We start from the raw sequence: 14,296 nt of genomic DNA on the forward strand, positions 1-14,296 counted from the left end.
CGGAGTTGTCTTAGGTGTTTGTTCTTCCAGATTGTGTCATTAAGAGATCCCGCCGCTTTACTTGCTTTTAAGCTTTGTTGTTGTACTTCTTCTTCAACATCTCCGTAACTAGTTATATCTATTCCCAGATATCTAAACCTTGATTCCTGCTTTATTATTTTCCCATCAATTTCGATTTTACATCGTAGTGGGTATTTAGAGGTCATACATTTGGTTTTTTCTGCTAATATTATTATATTGTATTTTTTGGCTGTTGTATTGAAGATATGTGTTAATCTTTGAATCTCGTCTTCTGTCTCGGCGATTAATGCTACGTCGTCTGCATGACATAATATTTGGATTTCTTTGTTTCCCATTCTGTAGCCATGATCTTTACGTACTGCTTGTATTATTTCGTCCATTATTATATTAAAGAGAAGAGGGCTTAACCAGTCATCCTGTCTGACTTCGCTTTGTACTGGTATACACTGTGTTAGTTTTCCATTTATCTTTGCCTGTATTTGATCATGGAAGTAGATGTTTTCGATGGTTTGTATAATATTGATTGGTATGTTTCTTTTATACAGTAGGTGTGAGGCGTCTTTGACTTGGATGCGATCGAAAGCCTTCGTCAGGTCTATAAAACATAGATATGCTAGTTTATTGTACTCGATGGCTTTTTCTGTGATTTGTTTTGTACAAATATGGCGTCTACGCAGGATCTTCCGGATCTGATTCCTTGTTGTCTATCTGATAAAGTTGTTAGTTTATTGATTTTGTTGGTTAGGACTTTTGTAGTAAGCTTAAGTGCGGTGTTCAATAGATTTATACCTCTATAATTGTTGGGGTTTCATTGCTTCCCATAATTTGACTCTAGGTATTATGGAAGCAATGGATGATCTCGGAATCCGACAAACACTAATAAAAGCAGTTAAAGCACTATACAAAGAAAACAAAGTAGCTATTAAATGTGGAAATACAGCCTACAATCCATTTAAGACGACAAAAGGACTTCTACAAGGCTGTGCTACGTCCCCTACTCTGTTTAAAATATTCTTGGAAAAGACACTCAAACCATGGAGGAGAAAGTGCGAAGGAATGGGCATACCAGTAAGAGACGAATATCTATACACCTTAAGTTTTGCCGACGATCAAGTAGTCATCGCACAAGATGAAGAAGATCTCAGCTTTATGCTCAGAAAACTAGAAGATGAATATAAAAACAACGGAATGGAAATAAACTTAGAGAAAACCGAATACCTAACAACAGAAAACAAGGATATGAGAAACCTAGAGATAGACGAGGGAAGACAAATAAATGGAACAGATAAATTCAAGTATTTAGGAACCATAATATCGAACCAGGGAACAACAGAAGAAGATATAAACAACAGACTGAGACAAACAAGAAACTGTATAAGACAACTAAACTCAGTGTTGTGGGATAAGAACATTACAATAAAGACAAAAAAGAGAATATATAACACCCTGACAAGAAGTATCCTGACATATGGGTCCGAAAACTGGACAATAAACAAGAGAAATAGAGGTAGAATAAGAGCAGTAGAAATGGAGTTCCTGAGAAGAAGCTGTAGACTTACAAAAAGAGACAGAATTGAAAACGCAGAGATTAAGCGAAGAATGGGAGTGCAATCAGACATAATCGACTATATAGAGGAGAAGAGACTATCCTGGTACGGCCACGTCAGAAGAGCGGACAGAGGACGCTGGATAAACAAAATCACAGAATGGAGTCCGATTGGAAGAAGAAAGAGAGGAAGACCCCGAAGGTCATTCAGAGATGAAATCGACGAGGCTATGGAGAAAAGAACCCTGTGAGATGGAGACTGGAATGACAGGGAAAATTGGAGAAAACGGTTGAGTGATGGAAGACAGTGAGAACTGTGGAAATCCTTAGTAGTAGTAATTGTTGGGGTCTTCTTTATCTCCTTTCTTGAACATTGGGATCACTATGCTGTTTCTCCATGCGTTTGGTATCTTTCAGTGCAATATAAGTTTTTGTATAAGTTTTGTCATCTCTAGGGTTATACTTTCTCTTCCGTGTTTTAGAAGCTCGTTGGTTATTCCGTCTGATCCTGGTGCCTTTCTATTTTTGAGTGAATTTATGGCTATTTCTACTTCCTGAAAACTGATTTCTATTTCCTGTCTTAATTCAGGTACGTTATTGTGTTGATTATTATTGTCCTTTCCTTTAAAGAGTTCCGTCAGGTATCTTTCCCCTTCGCTTGCTGGTATGCTATTGTATTTCTTCAATTTTGCCATTTCTTTCCGTTGGTTTCTTATAAATCTAGATATTTGTTTTTGTGTACCGTAGAAGTAACTTTTTATCCTCTTTGTAAACTGTCCCCAGTGTTCATTTTTTGTTCTTCTTACCAACTGCTTTGTTTCATTTTCTCTTTTATTTCTTTCCTGAACCATGGTGTATTGTTGTTGTTTCTTTTGTTCAGTATGACTCTGCGTTTTCCTAGAGCTTCTAGGTTTAAGCTTCTAGCTTAAAGTTCGGATATCTAGAATCTGCTTTGGGTGGATTTTTCTATTAGTGACTATAAAATCAATCATAGATTTATGCCCCCTGGAGTTTTCAGATGTATATTTATACTGGAGCTTATGGTCGAAAATGTATTATTGATTCTAAGTTCGTTAAAGCACAGATGTTAGCCATAAGTTTTCCATTTACGTTGACATGGTTTTCATTAAATCTTTGTTTTTACTTCTTGAACTATTTCATTTCCAATTCGTGCATTAAAGTCACCCATAAGAATTAAGGGTTCTTCATAAGGTATTTCATCCAGGATGGTTTGCAATTGTTCGTAGAATGCCTCTTGTTTCTCCTTAGGTTTCTAGTCCTCCAGTCATTGGGGCTATAGATAGCTAAAGAGTTAAGAAATTTAAATATCTTAGAGCTACCTTAAACAGTAAGTGGGATCGCAACGACGAAGTACTGAAAATACGAGTATAGCTAGAAATATTTTTACCAAATTCAATAACTCTCTTTGTCAGCGCGAAACTCCCTTGGGTATCCATATCAGCGTCCTTAAATACTACATATTATTGGTCATTTAAAATAAGATCGCTAAACCGTATTGAAGCGTTCGAAATGTGGTGTTTCTGAATGTTGCTTGAAATTCCATGGATCGACCATATTTTAAATAAAAAAGTCTTAACTTATAGCCAAAAAAGCTAATAAACATCTTTAACGCTCCAGTGGACGCGTCGGGACTAGCAGACCCAATAAAAATAATTTTTATCTGTTATGAATTTTATTTATAACAGATTATAATATAATAACAATGTACCAATTAAGAACTCTTCAGTTTTCTGGAGTAAATGCTTAAAAAGTTATTCTATTTATTTATAAGCAAAAAATTGACATGTTTTTGCCAAATTATTTTGCAATATTTAAAATTATTTTTCCCAATTTTTTTTTTAATGTTGATAGAGAAAATCTTTTTCTTTTATAATCTGTCGGTATATTTAATACACCTATTTAATTTTCTGACTTATATTGTTGCAAACAAATTTAATTTGAGATAAACAAATTAAATAACTTTTAAACTCTTTGACCGATCATCTTGAAATTTTAATGTTAGTTTAAGCACCACAGGGCCCAACATTGTGTGTAATATAAAGGTTATAAGTTGATATTAAAAAAAGTTATTAACATTTATAAAAAACCGAAATTTTTGACTCATTTGGTAACTTTCTAAGCAACAAATAAGGATAGGAACGTTTAGAAAACGCCATTTTCAAGGTTTTTATATGACTTATAAGTTTCTTCTCTTCTCAAATTTGTTTCAAACACAAAAATTTACCGTTTTTTAACCTTAATTTGTTAATAATGAATTAAGTCCAAAAAATCGACTGTAGGAAACATAGGTTCTTGTTGTAGAGGTCCATACTACTCAAAACAACTATTAGTTGCCTGGCCGGACGAGTGTCACAAGCAGTCTTCCATCTCAGCTTTTCTCAGCTCAGATTTTATTTTGTAAAAGATATCATTACTCAAATACGAAAAATAATTATATTTGAATGATAATATAAAGTTTGTATTAAATACTAAATAAAAATTTGTTTCAGGTTTCGTTTGTAATAGTTTTTTTTTTAAATATGTGCATACTTACAAGCAAAATACGAGGCATGTTTTTTAAGTAAGTACTGTTTTGCGATTGCGCCGCCGCAGCGCTACGGTCGGCGTTCCGCGCATGAGCGCTGGTTACCTACATCTCTTGTCTACGCACTGACGCCATTACAGTCTGATTTTTCATTGTATACTTGTTTACTCCAGTGTTTAAGATGCCTCCAACAATCGTGAGTCACGCTGATTGTGAAGTAAGGGCTGTTATACGATTTCTTAGTGCTAAAGGCGTAAAACCGATCGATATTCATCGTGAGATCGTTGAAGTTTACGGAAAAAACATTATGAGTGATGGAATGGTAAGGAAATGGGTAAGAGCATTTAAAGATGGCCGCACAAATGTGCATGATGAAGAACGGAGTGGGCGTCCTTCGGTCGTTAATGAAAATTTGGTGCGGAAAGTGGACGAAAAGGTGAGAGAAAACAGACGCTTTACAATTTCATCATTATCCGACTGCTTTCCTCAGTATTCTTGTAGTGTTTTGTATCGCATTGTTACCGAGAACTTGAATTACCGGAAATTGTGTTCACGTTGGGTTCCAAAAATGTTGACGGATTTGCACAAAACCCAACGTTTAGGCAGTGCATTGACTTTCCTTGAGCGGTACCACAGTGAAGGTGAAGATTTTTTAGACCAAATTGTTACTAGTGACGAAACGTGGGTGGCCTACGTCACACCAGAATCGAAACAACAATCCATGGAATGGCGACATTCATCATCACCCAAAAGAGTGAAGTTTAAGCAAACAATTTCTGCCCGGAAAATCATGTGCACAGTTTTTTGGGACAGAAAAGGAGTATTGCTAGTGGAGTTTCTGCCTCGTAATGAAACAATCAATGCAGCGTCTTATTGTGAGACATTGAAAAATCTGCGTCATGCAATCCAGAACAAAAGACGTGACAAGTTGAGTAAGGGTATCGTTTTGCTGCATAACAATGCCCGTCCACATGTGGCTAATCAGACCAAAGATCTCATCAAATCATTTAAATGGGAAACTCTAGATCATCCTCCATACAGCCCTGATCTGGCGCCCAGCGACTACCATTTATTCCAGTACTTGAAGAAACACCTGGGCGGTCAGCGTCTTCAAGACGATAACGAAGTCAAAACATTTGTGATCCAGTGGTTAACAAGTCAGGCGGCAGAATTTGATCAGGAGGGTATTCCAAAACTGGTGCCACGTTATGACAAGTGCCTCAATATTCACGGAAATTATGTAGAAAAGTAGATTAGGCTTTCATGTAAAAAGAAAATTATTGCCATATCTTTGCACGTCTTTTTTTAATTCCAAAACAGTACTTACTTAAAAAACACGCCTCGTATTTCACGTCTAAATCATTATAACTGACCGTTCTTTAATTTTAAAAAGCAGTGTATTTTTAATGAATACTTACCCAGGCGTCACCATATGAGATACTGGTATCACCAGTCATCATCATGAATGTACTAGTTTTTCCAGCACCATTAATCCCAAGCAATCCAAAGCATTCGAACTTTCTTATTCCAACGCACAGTCCGTTCACAGCCAAAAAGTTCTTATAGTATTTGGTTAAATCTTTGACTACCAATGTATAATTTTGTTTAATATCAGTCTCTGTAGCAACATGTATTTTTTCTCGTTCTTTTGCAACGTCAGCATCTTCGTCTTCAACAGGTATAGGTCTTTTGGTAAAATGCTTTTGCGTTAAGTAATACTTAATTCTAGAGAAAAGTTTATACTCAACGGCCAAAAGAAGCGCAAATAAAATAATGCCTGTTAAAAATGAATAAACAAGGTTCCTAGCAATTCCAGGTGCCTTCCATTTAAAGTAATTCAAATCAGCATCTAAAAATAAAATAAATTTATTAAATATAAAGAAACGCAGATTCGACAATTTAAACTTTATTCACGGGAGTACAAAGAGGTAATGATACATTCTATTTTAGATTTAGGGATTCAGTTTTTGACCTATAATATGGTTGTCCTAAACGATTAGGGATAGAAGAACGCTAACAATGTAGAATTAAATTAATTAAAGAATAAATTTTTCCTAATAAAGAAGATACACAACCCTGTCGTTTTCGACATTTTTTAATAATCGCCCTCTATCTCGCTAATGTTGGGAGCTATCGATGATTTGATTGGACAATCGTTACTTTAACAAAAAAAAAAACAGTCATAATAATATTATGTATCATATATTAGATATTATCTCAACTACTTTTTTTCTATCTCCTCTAGTTTTCGGTATCATCATCATCATCACTGGCTCGACAACCCTTTTTGGGTCTTGGCCTGTTCTAGGATTCTTCTCCATTCCGATCTGTTTCGTGCTTTTTTTCTCCAGTTTTTTATTTTTAAGGTTGTTATATCATTTTCTATTTGTTCTAAGTATCTCAGTTTCGGTCTTCCTCTTGTTCTTTTTCCTACTGGCGTCTGTTTGAATATTTTGTTTGGTATTTCGCCTTCTTCCATTCTTTCTACATGTCCTATCCAACGCAGCCGTCCTATTTTAATGAATGTTATAATATCCGGATCCTGGTATATTTTGTATAGTTCAGAGTTGTATCGTCTTCGCCATATTCCGTTTTTTTTGTGCCCTTGTATATGTGTCGCAAGATTTTTCTTTCGAAGGTGGCTAACAACGTTTCCTCTCTTTTAGTAAGTGTCCAGGTTTCTGAGGCATATGTGAGTACCGGTCTTATTAGGGTTTTATATATTTGGCATTTTGTCTTTCTTGCGACGTTATCTGATCTTAGGTGTCTAATTAAGCCATGGTAACATTTATTTGCAATAAATATTCGCCTCTTCACTTCCTCCGTAACGTTATTATCAGACGTGACTAGGGATCCCAAGTATATAAAGTTTTTTACCTCCTCTATGTTGTATTCTCCTATTGTTATATTTTGTGGCTGCCTTATTTCTGCGTTTTTTCTTACCTGCATATATTTTGTTTTGGTCTGATTGATTTTAAGACCACACAACATCATCTGCAAATGCTAGTATTTGCACGCTTTTATTAATGATTGTTCCTCGTGTATTGACTGTTGTGTCCCTCAGTATTTTCTCGAGCACGATGTTGAACAAGATGCATGATAGAGCGTCTCCCTGGCGTAGTCCCTTTTTCACATCTATTGTTTCCGTTAATTCATTTTGTATCCGGATTCTACTTTCTACTTTTAGAGATTCTTTTATCAGTTCTATTAGTTGTGTTGGTATATTAAATTCTTTCATTGCTTTTATTAAGAATTCTCGGTTTATATTGTCATATGCGCTTTCAAAGTCTATGAAGAGATGATGGGTGTCGATGTTATATTCACTTGTTTTTTCGAGGATCTGTCGCAGAACAAATATCTGGTCTATTGTTGACTTCTGTCTACAGAAGCCACTTTGGTATTTGCCAACTATTTTTTTTAGCTTGTGGTCTAAGTCTATCATAAATGACATTGGACATTATTTTGTATGCTGCATTCAGCAGCGTGATTCCACGGTAGTTTCCACATTCTAACTGATTTCCTTTTTTATGTAGTGGTACAATAATACCGCTATTCCACTCCGTTGGTAGTTGTTTATTCGACCATATCTTTGTTATCAATTCATGTATTGTTTTTTGTAGTGCGTCTCCTCCTTCCTTTAGTAACTCCGATGCTATTTGATCCGATCCCGGTGCTTTATTGTTCTTTAATTTTTCTACTGCTGCTCTAATCTCGGCTATTGTTGGTGGAGTCTTTTCTCTGTTGTCTGCTTGGTCTAATGGTATGTCAGGGGTCGTCTCTCTCCGATCTCCTTCAAACTTTTCCGTAAAATGTTCTGTCCATCTACTTAGTATCTCTTGCTGTTCTGTCAATATATTACCTTCCTTATCTCTACACATCGTTGTTCTCGGTTTGAAGTCTTTTCTGCTTTTGTTTAGTCTCTGATAAAATTTTCTTGTCTCTGTTGATTTACTTAGTTCTTGTAGTTCTTGAAGTTCTTTGTTCATATATTCTCTCTTTTTTCTTCGGTGAGTTTTCTTTTCTTCTTTGCGTAGTCGTTTATATTCTTCCTCTGCTTGTCGGGTTCTGTGCCCCTGTTGCATCAGTAAATATGCTCTGTTTAGTTTTCGGTATACCTTGTAAAACATACCAATTTGGGACACCCTGTACATATGATGTAAGCTATGTCTAAAATGCTCAACTAAATATTACCAATCGATGTGTCCGAGCGTGTTTTTCTTAAACACTAATCAATTTATTAAAATTTAGTCAGATGATATTTAAGTCAAAATATAGAGCTACACAAACTATTCATATAAAACGTAAAGAGAATTAACATACCTTCACAAATATCACGAATTCTTTCATTATGTGATAAACAAGTTTTTTTGGGAATATTCTGTTCCTCGCAAGTTTTAATAAGGGTTTCGCATATATAATTGTAGGCATATACTTTAAAACTTTCATTTATTCCAGTAGCTAACGAGTAATGTGGAAATATTAGAAAAAGCCAGTGTAAAGCATTTCCTATGTATTGCAGGTCTAATCCTGGACTTTGAAGAACTTGTACCACGAGAAATGCAGCGTTTCCTAAAACATAAACAACCATTATTATGAATTGACACTAAAGGTGACCATTTTGTATGTATTACCTCCAAATATACTGACAAGGGTCATTCTTGTGTAACCGGTGGAAGGAACTTTAAAGAAATACGAACTTAAGTAAAACATCGGTAAAAATGCCCATCCAAAATAAAACAGGATAAAAAACATTCGACCTAAAACAGTATAATAATGTATTATTCTCTTTTAATATATATTTATTACAAACTTTATATTTTTATATGCATATTACATTTAATTAGAGTTTAAATTAGAATTTAAAAAAGTGGCGCAGTAGGCGGTAATGTAGACTCATGGTACAATGAACATAAGGTATGATATTGCGCATGACATTTTGACAGCTGGGCCAGGCGTGTGACTTAGCCAAGAAACCTCTTGGAAAAGAACCCAATTATTTGTAATGATAGTTAACAAGTTTTTTTGACATTGTAGCAATTTACCTCGTTTTTTCTTTAGTTAAAGCATTATAGTGTCTTAAAAAGTACCTGTGGTGTTTAGTTGCTGTTTAGTTTATTATTTTGTATAATACTTTTTTTGCATAACTTGTAGTTCGCTTGTTTTTAGTGCTTTGATGTACACCATCAAATCATATGGATTGTTTACGTTTTTTCGTTGGTGTTTCCTGCACATATTTTAATTTTTTTGTATAGCGACTGATCTACGAATATTTAATCTTCAGTATCTAGTTTTTATTTGCCATTGTGTCTCTAGTTTTGTACCTTTTTCAAAATGAGCTGTGCGGTTGCTTCTTGCAATAGTGACAATGTAGCTTTAATCTTTACAGTACCTTTATGTACAAGTAACTTAAGTATTTTTATATATATTTGGGCAACATAAGCAGCAACTTATTATTTCGTAATGTTTTATTATGCAATTTGCAATTTATTTAAGTTTTTGTTTCGAGTTAAGTGCTAAATTGTGAGATGCCAAACCGTAACGTTGTAATTGCCATATAAACTAAAATACGTTTTATTGCAGTAATGCGTTGTATGTGCCAGCGTTTTACTTGCAGTCTAACAAAGAAATTTCAATGGGTGTATATGAACCAGCTTCCGATCGCAGGTAATTAGCTCTCTACAGATAAAGGGGTATGAGCGAATTGGACCTCAATGAAACTTTTGGAAATTTAGGTAGGTAGGCGATGTATTTTATTGGGATGGTCAGTTCGCCATATACAAACTCGATTTTCCCATAATTCTTTAAATTAGTATACCTTTTCGCCTCAAACTTATTTCAAATTAGTTTGCTGATAATTTTGCGTCTTGCTTGTACTTGATCATGTTGTTCTAGAAGATGCAGCTACAGAAATGTTGAACTAACAAGAAAAACTCATGCTAGAGGTGAACAGTTTTAAATATAATTTCGACGAGTTATTGTCGGGAGAATTAAAGCGATGGCAGTGTGTATACTGTCAATGTAAGTCGTATGTGAAAACGGACCGTAGGTACACAGTTCTTAAATTTGGTGGTAAGCACAATAATGACAGCAGCAGCCTGGAAAAGCTAAACCGCCAAAAACTCCTCAGTGAAACAATTTACTGAGGAGAAAGACCGTTGAATACATTTGTGAGAAGAGAAGCCCATAAAACTTCTTTACAAAGAATGACGTACATATGATACGAAACTACATGTACTACAGTTGGAAGAAGGTGTTACCGAAACTACCAATGAGTGTGCAGGAAGTGCAGAAAGTGCTAAATACAATTGAAATAACGACAAATGAAAGAGAGCAGTTCTTGTTAAAGAACGATACAGACACACTTTCGTGGTGTTTTCTTGTGAGACAAACTAAATATTTTTGTGCTATTTAAATACCATTTATGTGGACCGAACTTTCAAATATTGCATGAAGTATTTTTGCCAACTGTTTACTGTTCACAAGCTCATGAATGAACACTACGTGCCTCTTGGATATATCTTGGATAGCATTGGTAAGTTTATTTAACGATTCTTAGTCTATGAGAATTTAACTGTAAATACATCAAACAGGTGACGAAAAATTCAGAAACTGATCTTGGCAATGATATTTCACTTAAAATACGTGTTTGGTCTTTCTTTATGGACTACGAAAACGTAGGTGATTGCATTGCGATTGATTTTGGAGTAGCCTTATCTAGACATCCAACAGTTCAACAATTTGCAGATTTTTTGGTGGAGAACTACATCGTTGAAGACGTCAAAATTCCACCTACCATGTGGACCGAGAATACTACGTCTCTGAAAAGAAAGACGAATGCATGCGAGAGTTTCCATTCAAAATTCAATTCTTTATTTTATACTTGCCATCTGAACATTTTACAATTTTTGAAGCTTCTAAAACATGTTTAAAAAGATACCTATGGTAAATTAAGAAGTAGTAGTGTTAAAGCATAATAAACAGAGTTTTCTCGCACTTAAAACTTTATGATTTGACATCTCTCAATTTGGTTTCTTTACGTTGTGTAGATCGTTCGTAAAGTTTTGTTAACTGATATAAAATATGCTGGACGAGTTTCTTTTCTCATTAGTTTGTCTCTTAGCGTTAAAATGTTAGTTCAGTGGTCAAAATCTGAATTAAAGTTTTCTTGGATAGCTATCCATAAACTTTGCTGATAATTTTCTGAGGATAATACAATGAAATATGATCTTCAGCTTATAGATGTTCATGCACCAGTACATTTTAATTACTGTGACTCAGAATGAAGTAGGACATAAATATATATTATCAATTTTATTTTATTACTTACTTATATCAGTAGGTGACTTAAACCCATCTTCTTGAAACATGATCATAGTGATCATCAATACAAATATAGTTAACAGATAGGTCAACATATCACAGAAGGCCGCAGTTAACCAAAAGACGTATATCTTTACTCCTGACACAAACTGTAAATGCTTAGATTTACAACGATTTTCTTTTATAACGAATAGTACATAGAAGGAAGCAACAAATGACATGCTAAATGCTATATTAAACGACAACTGGAATCCAACATTCTGTACCGTTAACAACTGTGACGCTTGCGTCTCAGGACTGTAAGGTAAAGGATTATTCGTAAATTCTATAGTACAATCTTCACAATCACCTAACTTTCGGTAAATACTATTTAACATTAAGGACAAAGATACTGCCGGTGAGTGAAAAGGGTTGCTATTAAACCAAGCTGTCAAATTCGGTAAGTTCAATTGCAGTTCAGGTAATCCAGCTTCACTAAATGTTGCTGCTGCCTGGTATCTTCTAGTAACAAGAATTGGATGATGCTCTGTCTGAAACAGGAAATATTTCTTAGAAAATTGGTTCGTATATTTGTAATAAAAGTCATAAATTAAAGAAAAAAACTATATTTAGGTTCGGAAAAAACGGTGTATTGTCAAACTTTTACCCTGTCTGTCCTTGTGGTGATATTTGTCACCGTAAATATTCACAAAAGACTTACAATCCGGTCACCCATCCGCCGTAAAGATAGCTCAAAATATAAGATCCAATTTTTACGCCATGTATACTTTCCTATATATGTATTCGCTCCGTGCGTGAACATGGTAGGTGTACTTTGAAACGATGCCAGCATGCGTAGCGGCGAAATATGACAAAATTGGCCCTACCTTTTTACGCATAAATTTTATCAAAAATGTGTGCAAATACATATTGCGTATTTAATTGTGCTAATAATAGCAAAAATAGTAAGTGTAGTTTTTATAGGTTCCCAAAGATTACATATAAATTAGAGAAAAGAAAAAGATGGATCCGTGCTATTAATAGGAAAAAGTAAATATCTTCATTTTTATGCAATTGAAATAGAAAAAAATTTAAATAATTTACCTTAAATGATATTTTATAAGCCTTCAAGCTAACTGCAGAGTGCCTGATGACTTTAGCTTTTATATTATAACTTTTACTATTACTGTTTTTAAATATATGCTCTTTCACGTGAAAAACTTGATTTGCGAGTACTATATTTTTCCCTTTCTTTTCCGTTTGTGGTTGAAAATATATATTATGATGAATTTTGAGAAACTCAGTTTTTAATACTACATTTATTTTCAGTCAGTCACGCACGGAGCGAATAGGAAACTATACATTCCTATCCTATATATTCCTGTATATTTCCTATATATGTAAATACTGTTACGATAAATAATGACGTGTCATATGACTCAAAACTGTAAACATATTTATTGCTAATATCTTTTCTGTTCTAGTTATTTCGGCGCTCAATTTATTTTACCCACATGGCTGCCACTGGGAATAAGGATATATATATATATATATATATATATATATATATATTGAAAATTGGCTGTTTATTTATTTATATTTCTAAAATATAATTACTTGACTAGATGTTGCTATTATAATCAAAACCTATATTATGTAAATACATAATAATAAATGTGTGCAGTATGTAATTCTGCCTCTTGTAATGGTTGGATGGATTGCATAGTTATTGTTGGAGGAAGGGCATAGTTCAGTAAAAACCTTGCGTATATTATGGAAAAAAGGAATATGGAAAACAATTTATGACTACCATTTAAAGAAAGGTAGGAGCCAAAAAAGCTAGTCCTGGGGATTGCAACTCTCAACGTCCGAAGAATAACAGATAAAGGAAGAGAGCTCGCTGATTTCATGCAGAGGAGAACGATTGGTGTACGTTGTGTGCAAGAAACTTTGGAAAGGTAATAAATCGAGATATCTTGGAGATAGATAAAAGTTAATATAAGTAGAGCGAACAGTCACGGCAGAAATAGAGTGGGTATTATTTTGGATACTGAGTGCAAGGATCATCTTTTAAAGATAACCAGAAGAAGTGGTAAAATAATGCGTGCCCAACTGAATAGAGACAATACCAATATGAACATCCTAATACACCATATATTACCATATCATTTATTGCTCTAACTATCTCTTCTTGACCCATCCGTTCTTGTATTTCGTGATTCAACCATTGTCTTGCATTCTCTTCGTTTTCTCTCTTTGGTCTAGTATTTTTCACATAAATTTCCTCTCAAAAACTTTCAGTTGCTCTTCTTCTCTTGCTTTTAATGCATGTCTCTGCAGCATATACTAATTATAAGTTGTTCCAGAAATGAACACATCGCTAATCTGCAAATAACTACCATGCAACAACCATCGAGCAACAGAACCTTGTCTAGCGAACAACAAAGGAATGAAAATTGCTCAACCAATATAGTACTCCAAGAGACAGAGTCAACTGAGAATCAACATGAACAACCAGGTAACTCTTTTCTTTCTAATTATGCTTCTTCTTCTTCTTATCTACCGTCACAAATATACATCGCAAATCCACAAAATAGCCAAGAAAACCAAGATCAAGAATGGAAAACTGTTCAAGCCCACAAACGAGCAAGAAATGACAGCCCTGGAGGTGATAAACAACTAAAACAAACAATAATGAGCGATTACTGGCTCAAAGCACCCACACCAACGTCTAATAGATTTGCTAGCTTAGATGAAGTACCTGATGAGACCAACCAAACTAGAACTGATGCAGTTAAAGAAAGTATTCAACCCCCACCCATATTTGTTTCAGATGTAGGTGATATACAACCTCTTCGACAATTGTTAGAAACAATATCCCCTCT

General features: G+C 34.5%; 1 protein-coding gene across 7 annotated transcripts in view; it reads right to left on the reverse strand.

Annotated features, from left to right (window-relative positions):
- Positions 1–14,296, reverse strand: part of LOC140450217 (phospholipid-transporting ATPase ABCA3-like) — a 372,486-nt gene that overhangs the window by 25,874 nt on the left and 332,316 nt on the right. For all 7 annotated transcript variants that reach the window (XM_072543710.1, XM_072543706.1, XM_072543707.1 and 4 more), the window contains exons 15-18: positions 11,440–11,962; positions 8,744–8,869; positions 8,433–8,681; positions 5,531–5,961 (exon numbers count right to left, since the gene is read on the reverse strand). In XM_072543710.1, the coding sequence (XP_072399811.1) occupies positions 5,531–5,961; positions 8,433–8,681; positions 8,744–8,869; positions 11,440–11,962 (1,329 nt within the window). The remainder of the gene's footprint in view (positions 1–5,530; positions 5,962–8,432; positions 8,682–8,743; positions 8,870–11,439; positions 11,963–14,296) is intronic.

The sequence above is a fragment of the Diabrotica undecimpunctata genome, chromosome 9 (genome assembly GCF_040954645.1).
Source record: "Diabrotica undecimpunctata isolate CICGRU chromosome 9, icDiaUnde3, whole genome shotgun sequence".
In the NCBI taxonomy this organism is placed as follows: domain Eukaryota; kingdom Metazoa; phylum Arthropoda; class Insecta; order Coleoptera; family Chrysomelidae; genus Diabrotica; species Diabrotica undecimpunctata.